This window comes from Colius striatus, chromosome Z (genome assembly GCF_028858725.1).
Source record: "Colius striatus isolate bColStr4 chromosome Z, bColStr4.1.hap1, whole genome shotgun sequence".
Lineage (NCBI taxonomy): Eukaryota > Metazoa > Chordata > Aves > Coliiformes > Coliidae > Colius > Colius striatus.
Genome location: NC_084790.1, coordinates 3,128,169 through 3,145,958, shown reverse-complemented (window position 1 = coordinate 3,145,958; position 17,790 = coordinate 3,128,169). Strand labels below are relative to the sequence as shown.

The window sequence follows — 17,790 nt, the reverse complement described above, 5'->3', positions numbered from 1 at the left end:
AGTACAGCATTCCCAAGCCTGTCTCATGGCCAAGCTGAGCTCCTCCACACACTCCTCCCCCCACCCCTTCCCACCCGGCAGCGCAGCAGCTGTACCAGGCAATGATTAATTCCCACCTCAAGCTTCCTGCATCCCCCATAGCAGTAGCATGAAGAGTTCCTGCCACCCAGGGAAGCAGGCTGCTGCAGGAGCCACTGCAGTTTAAACTTCCCAGCTGGGGTCAGTAGCCCAAGGCCAGCAGCCCAGGGGAAGGCAGCCCACATTCCTCCCCAGAAGAAGAGCTGGGTGCTGCCCACACCACCAGCACAGCTTATGTCCTTGCTCCCTTCCCCTTCTGCTGGGAGCTGATTAAGAAACGTGAACATTGGTGATTAGGATAGGTTTATAAAAATTGCAGTTTTAATCACACCAAACTGAAGTTTGTGATGAAGACCAAAGATGACAGTTCCTCTTAAATACCAGTATGCAAAAAGACATTGCATTAGGCACTCAGCAGCAGCCAATGTCAGTTAGAGCCTGGCAACAGAAGCCAATTTAATTCCTCCCTTCACACTTTGTGGAATTACAGCCTTTTGCAACACATACTGTTTCCACTGACAAATCATCTGAGGGGTTCCCCCCCCCCCAACCCATCTCTGTACATCAGTAAAGCACGTGTATTCACACTGGAGGAGGGTTAACAACATTAGTGGCATCACAACCATCAAAGAAAAGGACAGTTTTCTATACAAGATTTTTCTTCTCTTTTTTTTCTCTGCAAAAGTTGCAACAGGATTTTAGTGCATTAACAACAGAAGTGGAGATAGAAAAGAGAGATACGAGTTGGCATGCTAGAGCCCAACACAAATAAAGACAACAGGCAGCTAGTTGTATGTACTATATTGACAAGATACTGATTGGTTACATGAAGAAACATACAATATAAAATACAGAAGAAACCAGTTTTGCTTCCCTCTGCCCACCCCAGAATACTCATCACTGATTTGGTCAATAAGTGGCTGAAGAGCCCCAAGTGTCACTGTAATGCTACAAGTTTAGTGGTTGTTGTATTCGGTATCGTACGGGTGTCAGCCCCAGCTCTTGCACAGGGGTGATGTGAAACGTGGCTGAGTTGGCCCCTGATATCCCTTTGTTTCCAAGAGTGAACTACAGTACTGTGGGACCTGGGTGCTGCTGACCCTCCGCTGTGGGAAGGGAGGAGCCGGCTGGGCAGACACCAGGTCACGCATCCACTACCACCACCAGGAAGAGGGAAGAGAAGTTCATATACTTAAAAAAAGTGACTTGTAAGACTTTAGAATTGAATTAGTATTTGTACAGAAAGGTGCAGGTGGAAGAAACTCCCCTCCAGCCTATGATCAGAAAGGGATGGAGAAATCACAGCAGCCACCGGCAGCAGCCGCTCTATGGTAAGTGCGATTGTTAGAGTGGATTCCAGTCACGTCATTCAAGGGCTCCGTCGGGCAGGAAGGGGCTGCTCAGTTGCTGCAGCACTGGCTCCTGCTTGGCTGGCTGCTCTCCTGAAGGTCAACCACCCGATTCCTCCCTGGGCCACCAGGGATATTCTGGGGTTCATTTTTTGGCAGTTTCTTGGCTGGAAAGAAACGAGATGTTAGCAGGTGCCTCGAGCGTGGGCAGCAGGGCCAGGGAGGTTCTGCTCCCTCTCTGCTCTGCCCTATTGAGGCCCCTTCTGGAGTCCTGTGTCCAGTTGTGGGCTCCCCAGCTGCAGAGGAACAGGGAAGTGCTGGAGAGAGGCCAGCACAGGGCTAGCGAGATGCTCAGGGCACTGGAGCATGTTCCTGCTGAGGAAAGGCTGTGGGCCCTGGGGCTGTTTAGTCTGGAGGAGACTGAGGGGGGAGCTCATTAATATTGACCAAGATCTCACTGGTGGGTGTCAGGAGGTTGGGGCAGCACTTTTTTTCTGTTGTATCCAGGGTCAGGACAAGGGGTGATGGGATGGAGCTGGAACACAAACAGTTCCATTTAAACATAAGGCCAAACTATTTCAGTGAGGGAGCCCTGGCCCAGGTTGCCCAGGGAGGGTGTGGAGGCTTCTTCTGTGGAGGGCTTCAGGACCTGCCTGGACACATTCCTGCGTGACCTGATCTAGGTGAACCTGCTTCTGCAGGGGGGTTGGACTGGATGAGATCTAAAGGTCCCTTCCAACCCCACCATTCTATGATTATCTGTAACCTGAGCAGGGGTGGGCTCAGCCCTGCTCTGCCCAAATCCCTCACCCCTCACAGAGTTTGGGATTAGACACTGCTGGTGTCAAACCCACTCCTAGTTCTGGCTGTTAACCCTGGTCTTTCCTTACTCACCACTCCAGATAAAGGGAGGGAGTGAGTGGGCTTTGCCAGGCAAAAGCTCCCAACACTTAGGGCTGACTGGTCACAAAAACAAAGCAAACTGGTCCGGAAGAGCCTCCAGACCCTGGCTGACACAGGAACTTCCATGGTTTCCAGCAGGGCTACACTGCTGGGGCTCAGAGCTCCTCCAGCCATCCTTCTGCACTCAAGCTGTTACCTATTGCCATGAAGATTTCATTCACATTCATCGCTGTCTTTGCCGACGTCTCCATGAACAGCAAGCTGTTGTCATCTGCATATGTTTGTGCATCCTGCAAACAATCACATGAGAGTGGTAAAGGCATCCTGCCAAGAGGAGGCTCAGCAGGCTTCACACACTTCATTTGTTGGCAAACTAAACACCAAAAGGAAACCCTCTGTCCCACCCCAGGCCAGACCTTGCCTCCCCAGCCCCCTGAGCCTGCCTGGTCAGGACAGCTGGGAGACATGTGCCACTGGCAATACTCAGCTGCTAAGCTGGGCTGCAGCAGCACAGGCTGTGAGCCGGGTGTAGACACAGTATGTCCTGAGCACCATAACACCTTGTACTTTGGTTAGCTGGGAGAGTAATACACACTGTAAATGTATCACAAGCAAGCCTGGGCAGAGGTCTGAGATAAGAGCTTCTCCTTGAAAGTCTGCCTTAGACAAGGTAAGAGCTGTGAAGAGTAGAGAATAAGCTGGGAACGATTCCTTACGTGTCTTGTGTCTAAAAGATGCCATTTCACACACTGCTGAAGTCAGTCCCAGATGAGGGAGGCACCAGAAGAGACTGAAAACAGAAGCTTGTGCTCTGTGGGCCTTGTTTTCCACATTCATCGTAACTGCGGCCAACAACAACTACCTGTGCTGTGGAAAAGCTACCTGTGCACAGAAAGGCAAGCTACAATTCACTTCCCAGGGTCCTCAGCAGCACAGATCTCGACTTCCACACTCCCTCAAAGCATTCTGCACGCAGCCACCATCTCCCTCACTTGAGCAAAAGAAAAGCTGCTTTCCTGACTTGCTCAGGTAACAACTGATCTGAATTCCCACTCACCTGGAAGTCCACAGCTCTCTTGGTAGCAAGGTCTGCCTTGTTTCCTGCTAGTGCAATTACAATATTGGGGCTAGCCTGTCTCTGCAACTCTTTCACCCAGTTCTTGGCTCGTACAAATGTGTCCTGGAAGCAAACAGGAGGCAGCAGTCAGGAAGGGCAGCCTCTTATTAATCCACAGCGAAGATATGATTAGAACAAGTTTGTTTTTCCTGTAAGAAGTGTTCTGCCTCTACAGCACTCTGTAGCAGGATCTTTTATCAGCTTAGACAGCCTTGGTCAGACTGAGGAAGAGGCCATTAGGAGTTTCCCAGAAACTCAGTACCTGCAGGCAGGCATCTACAGGGGCTCTGGACACAGACACTCTCCCAGGCCACTGGGAAGCACCAGCTCTGAGTGCAGAAGCCTCCTTCTCCCCAGAAAACCCTCCCAAACCCTACATTGGCACTCACTGTGTTAGTGATGTCGTAGACAACGATGGCTGCCTGTGCCCCTCGGTAGTACATGGGGGCCAGGCTGTGGTACCGCTCCTGCCCCGCTGTATCCCAGATCTCGAACTTCACCGTTGTGTCATCCAGACAAACAGTCTGTGTGAGGAAGGCAGCTGGAAGAGAAGGTGTGTGTTTGCCCTACCTCTAGCTGGAGAGCCCCTGTAGCAAGAGCCAAGAGTCTGAGGGAAGTTCTGCTTCTGCATGGGAGCGGGCAGCAGCCTCGGGTGGAGGCCAGCGTGGTGCCACTGGCTGGGGCGGCTGCAGCTCTGCTCTAGCATCAAGCTTCCTGCACACAGGAACCCAAAAGGCACCATGCAGCCAAGAGAAAGGTGGCACAGAGAGTCCAGGCAGCTGAAAGCTACCACTGCCAGTCCCTTCCCAGGCAACCTCCTCTCCCAGATCACCCAGCACAGCTGCAGCATCACCAGGATTAGATTTGGAGAGTACCACAGTACCAGAGCACTGAAGTCAGCCCAGTGACACTGTGCACCCCCAGGTTAGGAACTGGCTATTTACTGTTCCCATGAGTACACCACCATGCCTTACAGTCAGGATTGAGGCAATCAGCTTTGCATACAGACTGAAGCTGTACAGCAGTGCGTTCACACAGCCCTCTGCAGCAGGGCATTAAGCCCTGCTTCCCACACAATATACTTACAGTTACTCACTCCCTGCCTGGGTTACTGCAGGGACATGTTAAGCATCTCCTGGTGTCACTGCCTGGAGACCTGAGTGCCGACTGACCTTTGATTGGTGACACCGTGCTAATGATTCTACGCTAAAGAACTACTAGACCCAAAAGAGCTCAGGGAGTAGTTAATATCAGGCTAGAAACAACCCCAAAATCCCAGGCCATGGTCTGAAAAGATAATTAACAGCTATAAAGCAAGCTGAAGGGACCAGCTCTAATTAGAAGGCAGGAATTCAGGCTTCACTGGAAGCGAAGACGTCTCGGAGGCAGCGCACACAGTTGCCATGGCATTATTCTCTGCTGCACTGATCTTCCCACTAACAAACAAGTTGCAAACCACAAGTTAAAGCATCAGCTGCCTGACTATTTACAGCAGCAACAACCAGATGGGGTTGAAACAGCCATTAATACCCCCTGAGCCTCCTCAACTGCCTTGGTGAGGCGAGTAGCTACCAGTCACAGGCACCTGGAGCTGGCACTCACCTCCGATTGTGCTCTCCTGGTACTCGTGGAACTGTCCCTTCACGAAGCGCAGGACGAGGCTGGACTTCCCCACTGCTGACTCTCCCAGTAGAACAAGTTTGAACTGGCAGATTTTGTTTCCAGCAGCTGGTCCATTCGGTCGAGCGGCTCCACCTCGACCTGCCATCGTGGCCTCAGAGTGCAGGAGTGCCAAGAGTTAAGGATGCTGTAGGTTCTGCGCTGGGATCCACCTGGAGGCAGGTTGCAACTGAAAGAGGAGGTCAGAGTTAGCGACACACTCCACGGACCAGCTGTAGCAGTTCCAGAGGGTGGGTTGATCCACAGCCACCACACCAGCACAGGCAGTTGGTGACTCTTTCCCACCATGGAATGTTAAAACTGCAGGTACCACAGCATTACTGAGCAGTTTGTCAGCTCCTGCAGCATGATCTGAAGCCTTCCAAGTCTCCTTGGGGAAGGGATACTGGTAACATAAGCTTTCCCCCCCACCAGTGGGCCCTCTAGCACTTGTGGAAGTTACACACACCTTGGTGGGGTGAGACAAGAGAACAGGCAGCACACGGATGGGTGTCACACGAATGGGTTCACCTACTGGAGCAACAACTACCCAGTTCATGGAGGCAACTGAGGTTGACCTTTAGCTCCTTCCTCCTCTCCTGAGTTAAGGCAGCAGCTTCAGACTGTCAATGTGACACAAAGATGCTCAAGTGCTGCACGTAGGCTGTTATGGGAAGCAGCTCTGGCTGTCAGCCCTTCAGATCACAAGACTTTCAGAGGGAGTTGCTACACTCCTAGTTTAGAAGCACTTGCACCAAGCCTGTCTCTCAGAGCAGTGGAAGGCCTCTGAATACCTGTGCAAGCAGCCTGCCGTGGGGAGGGAAGTCACTTGTAGCAGCAAGCTGTACACAGGCTGCGTAACCAGAGACTGACAGCAACCCCCATCCCTGCTGCAAGCAGGTACTTAACCACGAAACAGGAGTCTCAACAGCTTGATCCAAATGCAGAGGCAACACCTAACACTTGCCACTGCTCACACCCCATCCCAGCTGCCTCAGTGCCCTTATCCCACATCATTCTAGGTCATGAGGCTATCGGCCACATTCTTCAAGAGACTGGTTGAATCCATTGACCAGGTATCATCACCCACAACCAGAGCTTTCACCCCATCATCCCAGCACTGAGCCTCTACAGCTGTGCAGAAGCACAGCAAGACAAGCTGGTTCACTTTACATCCATAGTTAGTTAACCACAAGTGAAGTCTCAGTGCCTTCCTCACCATTTAGCTCAGCTGCATGCAGCAGAAAACAGGAGTGCTCTCAGAGTGCACCCTTACACAGATTTAGGCATATTTCCTGTGCTCATCACAACTCCCACTTCCTGACAACGACAAATGCTATAACTGATTGCATATGCTCTGCATTTCCACTTTCCCTTCCACTCTCATAACCCAAGCTTCTTGATGACAGAGACAACTGCAAAAAAAAATCCCCCAAGTGTAGGCACAGACGTAGCTTGGACCAGCCAGCTTGAATAAAGATGGTAGGGATAAGTTAATGCAGCTGGCATGCTACTTCAGAAACAGGTGCTGCAAGTTAATCAATTGGGCCCTGGGTGATCTCATGGGCAGAAGCAGCATATAAGGAGGTAGCTAGCAAAGGAAGGGTGGCTTCGAGTCAACTCTGGTGGTTGTACTGTGTTGCCCCTGTACGTCTCTGCACGTGCATTACTTAGACCCTCTACGTCTTTGAGTGATTATTGCCTTCACAACAACAACATTTGGTGACCCCGACGTGATTCGCTGAATCGGTTGGATCAAGAACCCTCAGCAGAAAAGCACTTGGATTTCTGCTGGAAAAGGCAAGTAATCTGAGCAAACTGATATAATGGGAAAAATGCTAAGCAAAGAGGAAAGTCCTATTGACACCCTCCAGCATATCCTTGCGGAAAAAGGATTCAATTATGAAAGAGAGCCTTTGCTAAGGCTTGTAAGATGGGGACAGGAAGTAGGTCTCTTTGCTTCCCCCCAAGAAGTATATGAAAAAGGACACTGGGAAAAGCTAGGAGACATGTTGAATAATGCTATTGGCTTGTGTAAATTGGTATCATCCATTATACACCAGCTAGAAGCTGAGCGTGCTGCCGCTGCTGCCATGAAAGCAGAAGCTGCTGCACCATCTGCGTTCCCAGTGGATGCTAAAAGATTCTTTGGAGGTGGTGACTTTATAGTGCCATCGGCTCCACCTCTAGAAGAAAATACTCAGAGATTCTTCGGAGGGGATAATGTTGTAATACCCTCGGCTCCACCTCTGGAAGAGGAGAGCATGGATGTGAGCCCACCTCCCCCAGAACCCCCTAGAGCACCCGTCCAGGAGCCGAATACACACATTGCTTCTCCTCCCCTCCCACCCACCCTTCACCATCCTGCCCCATCCCACCCTTCTGCTATACCTGAAGGAGTACCTAACAGAGAACGAAAGGTACGTTTTACAAATGATATGCCGTTGCCCCTGAGCTCATCAATCCCTGAGTGTATCCCTCTGCCATCATCACCCCCAACTTCTAGTGAAGATCAACAAAGACAATTATTAAAGGAAGAGTTAATACAACACGGAGAAGATATGAAACACACTTTGGCCCAGCTGGAGGAACTGATAGAAAAACCAAAAGCAACAGCTAATCAACTGTTGGAACGAATTAATGAATTAACCAAAACAAAGATTAAAGTTTCATCCCCACAGGTACTCAGAGATCCTCGTCCAGATGATTATGATCCGGCTAAGAAATGGAGAGGCCTCATACGTGATGCGGTAATCGAAGGCGAATTTATTCCGCAAGCCTTTCCAGTAATAACAGCACAAAGAAAACGACAATGGGCACCTTTAGATTGGAAATTGGTAAGAGAAGGCCAGAAAGCAGTAATGCAATATGGCTTGTCCAACCCATACGTTCAGACATTACTAGATCATATTTTTGCCAGTGGGTTAATGACTCCATTTGACTGCCGGAAGCTTGCAGAAACTTTCCTGAAGCCCACTCAGGTATTATTATGGGAGTCTGAATGGGAAAAAAGAGTTGATCTGACGGTGGTGGAAAACATGGACTTACAACAGGGAGATCCGCGGCGAGTTGTCACAGCAGACATGATGCTGGGTAAAGGAGCATTCGCTGATCCTCAGGTACAAGCCCGGCTGCATGAAGCTATCTTGCAGCAAACACAGACACTGGCACGTCAGGCATTTAAGATCGTTCCTGATATGGGGGTGCCAGTTCCCTCATATACAACTATTATTCAAAAACCTAATGAGCCTTTCATGACCTTCTTAGACCGCCTAAGAGCAGCTCTGGATCGTATACCAAACATGTCGGCTGAAGTAAAGGCGGAAATAGGATTACACTTAGCAGTTGCTAACGCTAATCATGACTGCAAAAAGATCCTGCAGGCTCTCCCGCGGACAGCAACTTTGGTCGACATGATAGAAGCCTGCTCTAGGGTAGGATCGTCAGCACATTTAGCTGAGGCAATGGCAACAGCATTGAAACCTTTAGTTCAAGCCCACAAAGGAGATCGGAGGCCAAAGTGCTTTAACTGTGGAAAAATAGGACACGTGAAAAATCAATGTCGGTCCAGACCATTGGTATGGACAAACAGCTCCGCCAGGCCATCTGGGTCCAATGGCAGATTTCACGGTAATTGTTACAGATGTGGCAAGTTTGGCCATAGAGCCACTGAGTGCCGCTCTCGAGTGGCCAGACAAACAATGCATAAGGGAAACGGGTTGACGAGCGCAAAAAGGGCGAGCGCGATGACACAAAAACGCCCTTCAACACCAAGAGCTGCCTGGATGGCCTCAGATCAGCCACTGCAGGAAGCGCAGGAGTGGATGTGGAAACAGCAGTAGATGTAACCATCCACAACACAGAGGTAACAATTATCTCCTCTAACGTTAATGGACCCCTTGGCTATGGATTAAGCGCTTTGCTTTTAGGACGGTCATCGGCCTCTCGACAAGGTATTTTTGTGCTCCCCGGTGTAATTGATGCAGACTATGAAGGAAATATTGGAATAATGGTTAAAGTTTGGCAGCCACCAGTTCATATACCTAAAGGAACTAAAATAGCGCAATTAGTTCCTTTCAGAGCTAAAGTTCCTTTCGCAGGAAGTCGTAAGCGTCGAGACGGTGGTTTTGGATCCACTGGAGTACCTGAGGTAAGACTGGCGGTGCCGCTTTCACAGGGAAAGCCCACTCAGACGGTTGTATTCCAACATCCAAATGGTGAACACATGGTTGGGTACAACACATTACTGGATACGGGAGCAGATGTTACTATTGTGCCATTATCCTATTGGCCAAAAAGCTGGCCTTTAGAGAATTTAGACACCCCTGTTGTTGGAGTAGGAGGAATACAGATGACAAAAATTAGCACAGACCTGATTTCGGTATGTATACAGGGCGAAGAGAATAGATGTGTGCAAATTAGGCCCTATGTAATGAATACTTCAGTTTGGCTTTTGGGTAGAGACGCCTTAAGCCAAATGGGCTTTCGTTTGTCAAATGAAAATTTTTAATGGCGGCCATTGATGGGCGACCAATCCTGAAGTTAACCTGGCTAACAGATAAACCAGTTTGGATTGATCAATGGCCGCTAAGCAAAGAAAAGCTCGCCCACATTCATGAATTAGTAAATGAACAACTAGAGAAGGGTCATATTAAGCCATCCACCAGTCCATGGAATACACCAATTTTTACTATCCCTAAAAAATCAGGGAAGTGGAGGCTGTTACATGATTTAAGAGCTGTTAATGCAGTGATGCAGGACATGGGTGCTTTACAGCCAGGATTACCCTCTCCTGCAATGCTTCCAAAAGAGTGGCCCCTGTTGGTGATTGACTTAAAGGACTGTTTTTTCACAATTCCCTTACATGAGGATGACAGTGAGAAGTTTGCCTTTACAGTACCATCGATTAACAAACAAGAGCCAGCAAAACGATATCAATGGACTGTTTTACCTCAGGGAATGAAGAACTCACCAACTATTTGTCAAACTTATGTTGCCTGGGCGCTGGCACCTCTGCGCAAAAAATACCCTCGTGTCTTATTTTACCATTATATGGATGATATCTTGATTGCAGGAAAAGACCTGGACCAGCATCGCATTCTACAAGAAGTGAACCGACAGTTAAGCAACTCCGGGTTGGTGATCGCGCCAGAGAAGGTACAAATGCACGCCTCTTGGAAATATTTAGGTAATATTATCACTGATGCGCGCATTTATCCTCAGAAGGTGGCAATTAAAACAGATATTGCTAACTTAACAGACGTTCAAAAGCTGATAGGTGATATCCAATGGGTACGAACCATATGTGGTATCACAAATGAGGATCTTGCGCCACTAATGCCTTTGTTAAAGGGCTCAGTAGAGGCTGATAGTGCGCGAAGACTGTCTCGGCAGCAAATCCAAGCAATAGAAAAAATAGGAAGCAAGATAGTCAATAACTACAGTCACCGATATGATCCTGACTTGTCAATTAACATTGCTGTGATAAGTCAAAACCAGCATGTAATGGCAATCTTGATGCAATGGGATTCAGTAGCGAAAGACCCATTGAGGATCTTGGAGTGGATATTTTTGCCATATAATTTACAAAAAACAATTACCACGAGGCTTGAGGCAATTGCGAAAATAATAGTTAAGGCCAGGAAACGTCTGCTGGAAATAGCAGGGATTGAGGCAGACATCATTTTCGTTCCTCTCACAGATGAGTTCTTGAACTGGGCACTGCAACAATCTGATGAATTACAGTGGGCCTTATTGTCATATCCAGGAACTATAAATAATCATTATCCGGCCCATAAATTGTTCTCTGTTAAGTTTCAAATGGAAGATCGGCCATTGAGATCAGCAGTACCCGTTAAAGGCCTGACTGTTTTTACCGACGCCAGTAAGATCCAAGCCAAAGCAGGAGTGGTTTGGTGGGAAAATGGAAAATGGCAAAATCTAACTGTCCACTCCCCAGGCAGTTCAGTTCAACTGCTGGAACTGATGGCTGTAGTTAAAACTTTTGAGAAATGGTCAGACGTCCCATTAAACATCATCTCCGATTCCCTCTATGTGGTCGATGCTGTCACTCGATTAGAGAGAGCGCTGTTGAAAGAAATCTCTAATCAGAATCTGTATAACTTATTTCTGAGACTCTGGCATCAGATAAATGAACGGCAAACTGCTTATTATATTGGACATATTCGAAGCCATTCGGGCTTAAAAGATGGCCTATCAGTTGGCAATGAAATTGTTGACAGGATAGTGGCAGCTCCTTTATTGATACCTACGGGGCCAATAATTGACAAATTTTCTCAAGCCCGAAGATCGCACGATTTTTTTTCATCAAAGTGCGAAAATGCTGGCGAAGCAGTTTGACCTGACCATATCGGACGCTCAGGGTATTGTTTCCACGTGCCCTGCATGCCAGAATCAGATCGGCCTAGGTGTAGGAGTCAATCCCAGGGGTCTGGCACCATTAGGTATATGGCAATCAGATATCACTGTCTATGCTCCTTTTGGGCGATTTAAACGTATACATGTTACTATTGATACTTATTCAGCCATGGTCTGGGCCACAGCCTTAACCAGTGACAGTTCTCGAGACGTCATAAGACATTGGAGGAGTTGCTTTGCTGTCCTTGGTGTTCCAAGAGAGATAAAAACTGATAATGGCTCGGGATACATAGCCAGTAAAACACGTAAGTTTCTAAACTTATGGGGTGTTAAACATACTACTGGTATCCCAGGAAATTCCACCGGTCAAGCCATTATTGAACGGACACATCAAACCTTAAAAGGCCTTCTAGAAAAACAAAAAACGGGGGAAGAGGGGGTGAGTCCTCAAGACAGACTAATGAAAGCCCTTTATACAATGAATCATCTCAGAATTGTGGCAAACCGGAATGAACCACCGGCATTAACACACTTTGCCCAAATGAGTCGGGATTTGGATTTTACTGACAAACCTAAAGTTTGGTATAAGAATCCCACTACTGGAGAGTGGCAAGGACCTGCAGATCTGTTAACGTGGGGAAGAGGCTATGCTTGTGTCATTACAGATCAAGGTCCCCGATGGATTCCGGCAAAATGGATCAAGCCACATCAACAGAAAGGACTTAACTGTAAGACCAATGGAAAAAACAATCTTGAGGAAAGAACCAAGTGATCCACCCTCAATCCATCACTCTATTAAAATGTAAACCCTCGCAACTGTGGCACCACTTAGGCTGCTGTAAATTCCTTCAGCTATAAAAGAATTAAAGAACTTAAGATGACCAACAGATGAAGAGATACTTCCATCTTATTGATAATGCTCACAGATCAGCATGCTAAAGGATCTGAAGAAAAGTCCGGAACTACATCAGGAAAAAGAAATATCAGTGGAGCTACCAAGACCTCATCCCTTCCTGCCAGTGTGCGTCCCTCCTACCAACACATATCAGATTGTTTATTTTGACTTTATGGATTTCTGTATTGTATTGTTCAGCGATGTAGCTGTTATTGACCTTTTGTTGTAAACTCATGGCCATGGGTAAAAATATTTATGTTTTCTTCATGTACCTTTAATTCTGAAATGTGTTGCTAAAGGCTGGCTGGTTCAAAAAAGAAAAAGGGGGGAATTGTAGGCACAGACGTAGCTTGGACCAGCCAGCTTGAATAAAGATGGTAGGGATAAGTTAATGCAGCTGGCATGCTACTTCAGAAACAGGTGCTGCAAGTTAATCAATTGGGCCCTGGGTGATCTCATGGGCAGAAGCAGCATATAAGGAGGTAGCTAGCAAAGGAAGGGTGGCTTCGAGTCAACTCTGGTGGTTGTACTGTGTTGCCCCTGTACGTCTCTGCACGTGCATTACTTAGACCCTCTACGTCTTTGAGTGATTATTGCCTTCACAACAACAACACCCAAGTGCCTTCTTCTTTTGGATGCATCCCCAAGAAAACTGTTTATGCTCTGAGTACATCCAACATTTACCCAGCAACTACCAGATTCCCACGAATAAGAGGCTTAAAGCTGGGGCTGAAGTGGAGCACTGTGTCCTGAGAACAAGGCCTGCCTCAATACAGATGCTCACCAAAGAGTGTCACATACCTGCTTTCCAGGGCAAAGCCTGTCCAGCTGTGAGGCCACTTTAATGTCTTGTGTTTAAACTCAATCTCATAGCTGGATAGGAAAGCTACAGCCCTTTCAGTCAGAGCTCATCCAGAGGGATGGCCCATCAGCATCACCAGCTGGAGAACCTCTTCAGCCTTCAAAGCACTTGAGCATACAGAGACCTTCAGCCTCAAATTGTCTGGACCAAAAATCAAGTCAGAAATCTGCTGTTAAGCCAGGAACATTCCCCTGAAGCTAGCAGGAATGAAACAAGCACTGATAAAGTCACTCCTCGTGGCAGGGAGATGCTTCAGTAGCCTAAGCTGTGAAGAAGCCATTGCTTTAAGCCAGTGAGGAAGCTGCAATTCAGATGGGGGGGCGGGGCTTTGCAAAGGCCAGCAACACTGTCAGGACCACCACCTCCTCCTCTGAGCAAGGACACACTGTGTTTAGACAGGAAGAGAAAGCTTCCTAGGAAGCAAATTAGCCACTTGTTTTGCTGGGCAGTGAGGAAGCAGAGCGTTGCAGCTCTGGCCAGGAGCAGCTTGGCTACCATCAGGTTCCAGAGGCACATCAGCAGCTCTACATCTCTACCAGACGAAAGAGTTTCCACCTTTTGGAGTTTCTCTTCTAACCAGAGTTTGCAAGAGAATGGCTTTTGCTTGTTTAACCTCGTATCTATTTACCAGGGCAGCCAATCAGCAACCTGCAAGCTCTGTCACCGTTTCAGACTAACATTCTGGACATTAAATGCCACGTGAATCACGACTCTCCCGAGTTATGACCTCTTGAAACATGATAGGGGTGATTCCCAGAGCAAAACAAGGAAATGAGCCTCTTGACATCCTCAAAGCCTTAACATGACCTATATTTCACAGATCTCTGCTCATTTTGCCATCTGGTTGTGCTGCATCAATTTGGAATTAGGCAAGTGTGTCTGTAACTCATCACGGAGAGCTACTGAGCAGAGCCAGCAGTCAGCAGCTACAGACTTTGACCCCTTTAATTGCAGAGAACTAAAGATGGTTTGAAGTGTGGCTGCAGGATTCATAGAATGGTGGGGGTTGGAAGGGACCTTTAGAGCTCATCCAGTCCAACCCTCCTGCCGAAGCAGCTCCCACCTAGATCAGGTCACATAGGAACATGCCCATGGGGGTCTTGAAGAGCTCCAAGGAAGGAGCCTCCACACCCTCCCTGGGCAGCCTGGGCCAGGGCTCCCTCACCTGAAATAGTTTTTTCTTATGTTTAAGTGGAACTTCTTGTGTTCCAGCTTCATCGAAGCACCAGGTTGTCCTGTTGCTAGATACTATAGCAAAAAGGGATGTCCAAACCTCCTGACACCCACCCTTTAGATATTTATAAATGTTGATAAGATCCCCCCCTCAGTCTCCTCTTCTCCAGACTAAACAGCCCCAGTTCCTGTAGCCTTTTCTCATATGAAAGATGTTCCAGTCCCCTGATCATCTTGGTGGCCCTGCACTGGCCTCTCTCCAGCACTTCCCTGTCCCTCTTGAGCTGAGGAGCCCAGAACTGGACACAGGACTCCAGATGAGGCCTCACCAGAGCAGAAGGGTAAGAATCTCCCTTGACCTGCTGCCCACACTCTTCTTGATACATCCCAGGCTGCCATTGGCTTCTTGCCCATGAGGGCACTTTGCTGGCTCATCTTTAGCTTATTGTCAATCAGGACTCCCAGGTCTCTCTCCCGGAGCTGCTTTCAGGCAGGTCACCCCCAGCCTGTGCTGCTGCAGGGGCTTGTTCCTCCCCAGCTGCAGGACTCTGCCCTTGCCCTTGGTGAACCTCAGCAGGTTCCTCTGTGCCCAACTCTGCAGCTGGTTGAGATCTGGCTGCCTGGCAGCACAGCCTCTGGGCAATCAGCCAGTGCTCCCAGTTTGGTGCCAGCAGGCACTTGCTGAGGGTCCCCTCTGTGCCCTCATCCAGGTGCTTGATGAAGATGTTGAACAAGACTGGCCCCAGAACCCATCCCTGTGCAACTCCACTGGCCACAGGCCTCCAACTTGATGGCTCCATGTCCACCTGAGAAGCCACTAGACCTTTGGCAGGTTTGGTGGAATTTATGCAGTTCAGGTGACTCCAATTAGTCAGTCACTAAGGTATCAGGCCAAGAACATACATGAGATGAGGATGACCAGCTCAGCATTTCTGCTGACATTCCCAGGATGACCAAACAGTTGAAGTGAGCAACTACCAAAGCTGCAGCCAGCTTTCTGAGAACTCTTGACTACAGGACAGTGATTTTGGTGCTTTTTTGCTAATGCCAATGTCTTTTGGGGATTCTTGTCAGAAACAGAACTCCACACTGCTGAGCGGAGAAGTAATGGGCAGCCAAACTGCACAGCCAGGATCTGTGTCAGTAAATGTTGGTTTAAGAACAGCTTCATGTTGTATGAAGCCATTTCTGATTCTCAGGGAGGCTGTTCCTGCCCCTTCTTCCAGAGGGGATCGGGAACACATCCCTCCCTGCTCCCTGAAAACGCTGGTGCTCAAGTCCTGGGGCAGACCAAAACAACTGCAGTGATACAGTGCAGATGAGCGAAAGCAGCTGAAGCTGCAGCTTGCCATAGTGGCTAAAGAAGTCAAGACCACGAGAAGGAAGGGTATGGCAGGGTACCCACGTAAACAAGATGAACAGGTATTAGGTTTCCAACTAACTTCTCACAACTAGTGAAGCTCAGCAGTCCATGGTGTCACTGAGATCCACACAAAGGCAGGGGATGGTTTGTTTGCTTGTCCTGCTCACTGAAGCACAGGCAGTAGCTCAGCATCAGAGGCAAGAAAAAAAAGAGTTTTTTCACTGTAAACTCCTTGGAACAGCCTCTTATTTGCTTTGAGATCAAAGACAAGCTTCAGTGCACGTCCAGCAACCAAGAACTCCAGGGTCCACCTCTCCTGCAGTTTGAGCTCCTCTCACCTGCTAGTCAGGGTTGGTTGTAGGGACTCGTACCCTTGCACAAATATTACATCCAAGAATTTGAGTGCCCTAAGTGAGAAAGTGCAAGACAGTGCTGCTGCATCTCAAACCTACCCAAAGGCAAGGCAGTTCTGCAGGGCTGTTAGGATGCTAGAGAATAGCACAAGGGCTTGTTTGCAACAAGCCAACCCAGAACAAGAACATAAATCCCCACAGGGCAATTACTATCAGATCCCTATGGTAAACCCTGCATTAGACAATCACCTCACAAGACTCCCCACCACAGGGAAGCTGCTAGTTTAAGGCACCAGAAGTTACAGAATCTGATACTTTTGCCCTGTGTTTACCCAGTAGCAAGGATTACCCCGAAACCTGGCAATGTGCAGAAACCCAATCCGGTAACTAGATTCTCTGAGAGGACTGCTTCTGCTCTCAGCTATGCAAGGAGCCATTTCACTGGGGATTTGTTGGCTTGAATCAAAATACTCAAGACAAAAGCCCCAGTGAAGTATTTATCTTGTTAAATAGCTGACAGTGTTACACAAATTCCTTGGCAAAGGAAGCCCTGAAGTTACTGAGTGGTTTTGCTTCACCTAACCCTGAGTGGGCAGCTGGCCACTGCTAGCAGGAAGCTCCTGCAACCTTGCTCCCACCCAAAGTTGGGAAGGCAGCTTTAGGACCAGATTCACAAGCAGGACAAGCAGCAAGGGTGAGACCCAAGCAGCACACCCCACAGACTCCACTAGCCCCAGGCTAGCACAGCACAAAGTTTCAACCTGATTTTCTAGCATGTTAATACAATCAGTAAGAACAAACTTCCAAAGCCTTATTGCAGTTGGGTCAGTGCTGCAGACGAAGGAGCGACAGGTCCAGCTCGTACTGAGGAGGTCAACCAGGAAACAGACTTGGAGTGACAGACCTCAGGTCCTCAGCCCTAGGAAGCCTGACCAGTTTTAATACTTCATCTTCTCTACGGGACAACATGCACTTCCCTCCACACAGACAAAGGACACAGTCTCTTCACCAGCAAGGCTATAATCCTGAGCTCTAAATTGGGGAACTAGTCATTGCAGTTGCCAGGAGCTGCACTAGAGCCTTACAATGCAGATTCATGGACCTCAGTCAGCAGCTTCAGCAGTACTCCTATGGTAGGCACACCAACTGTAAGAGTCACAGCTTCTCTGTAGTCTCATGCTCAAGTCTCTCACAGACTTGGGGATGCTCATTTTAACTTAAGAGGTAAAAAGGATTTACATCAGCAAAAAGCCAGCCACTTTTTTTGCTAGCAGCTACAGACCTGAGCAAGGGCAGCAGTATCTGGAACACCAATTCCCTTCTCATGTTTTTAATACATAAATGTGTTTCCTGATATCTGCAGGGCCATGGTCTCTGAAGCAGCCTCAGCAGATAGCTGTTTTTCATAGCAGCTCTTCAAAAACAACTCTATCAGCAGAGGTTTCAAGGCCACTACCCTGCAGCCACCACTCCAGCACAGGTGCTGTGTGCAAGCTGAGCTTAGCAGGAGGGTATTCATCACTTCACCATACAAACTGAAGCCTGGTCAGTTAGCAAGCAGTGAAATGGAGCCATGTTCCTTCAGTCAGCTATAAAGCTAGATTAACCTTTAAAGTAAGACAAACTCAAGAGATAAAATTGTGACAAAAGGCCAAGCTTA

At 48.3% G+C, this 17,790-nt stretch overlaps 1 protein-coding gene across 1 annotated transcript in view; it reads right to left on the bottom strand.

The window, feature by feature from the left end:
* Positions 1–377: 377 nt before the first annotated feature.
* The window catches only part of RAB5C (RAB5C, member RAS oncogene family), a 19,331-nt gene continuing 1,918 nt past the window's right edge, over positions 378–17,790 (bottom strand). Inside the window, exons 2-6 of the mRNA XM_062019081.1 lie at positions 5,050–5,296; positions 3,837–3,988; positions 3,388–3,510; positions 2,527–2,620; positions 378–1,594 (exon numbers count right to left, since the gene is read on the bottom strand). Of these exons, the coding sequence (XP_061875065.1) occupies positions 1,479–1,594; positions 2,527–2,620; positions 3,388–3,510; positions 3,837–3,988; positions 5,050–5,215 (651 nt within the window). The 5' untranslated portion in view covers positions 5,216–5,296 and the 3' untranslated portion in view covers positions 378–1,478. The remainder of the gene's footprint in view (positions 1,595–2,526; positions 2,621–3,387; positions 3,511–3,836; positions 3,989–5,049; positions 5,297–17,790) is intronic.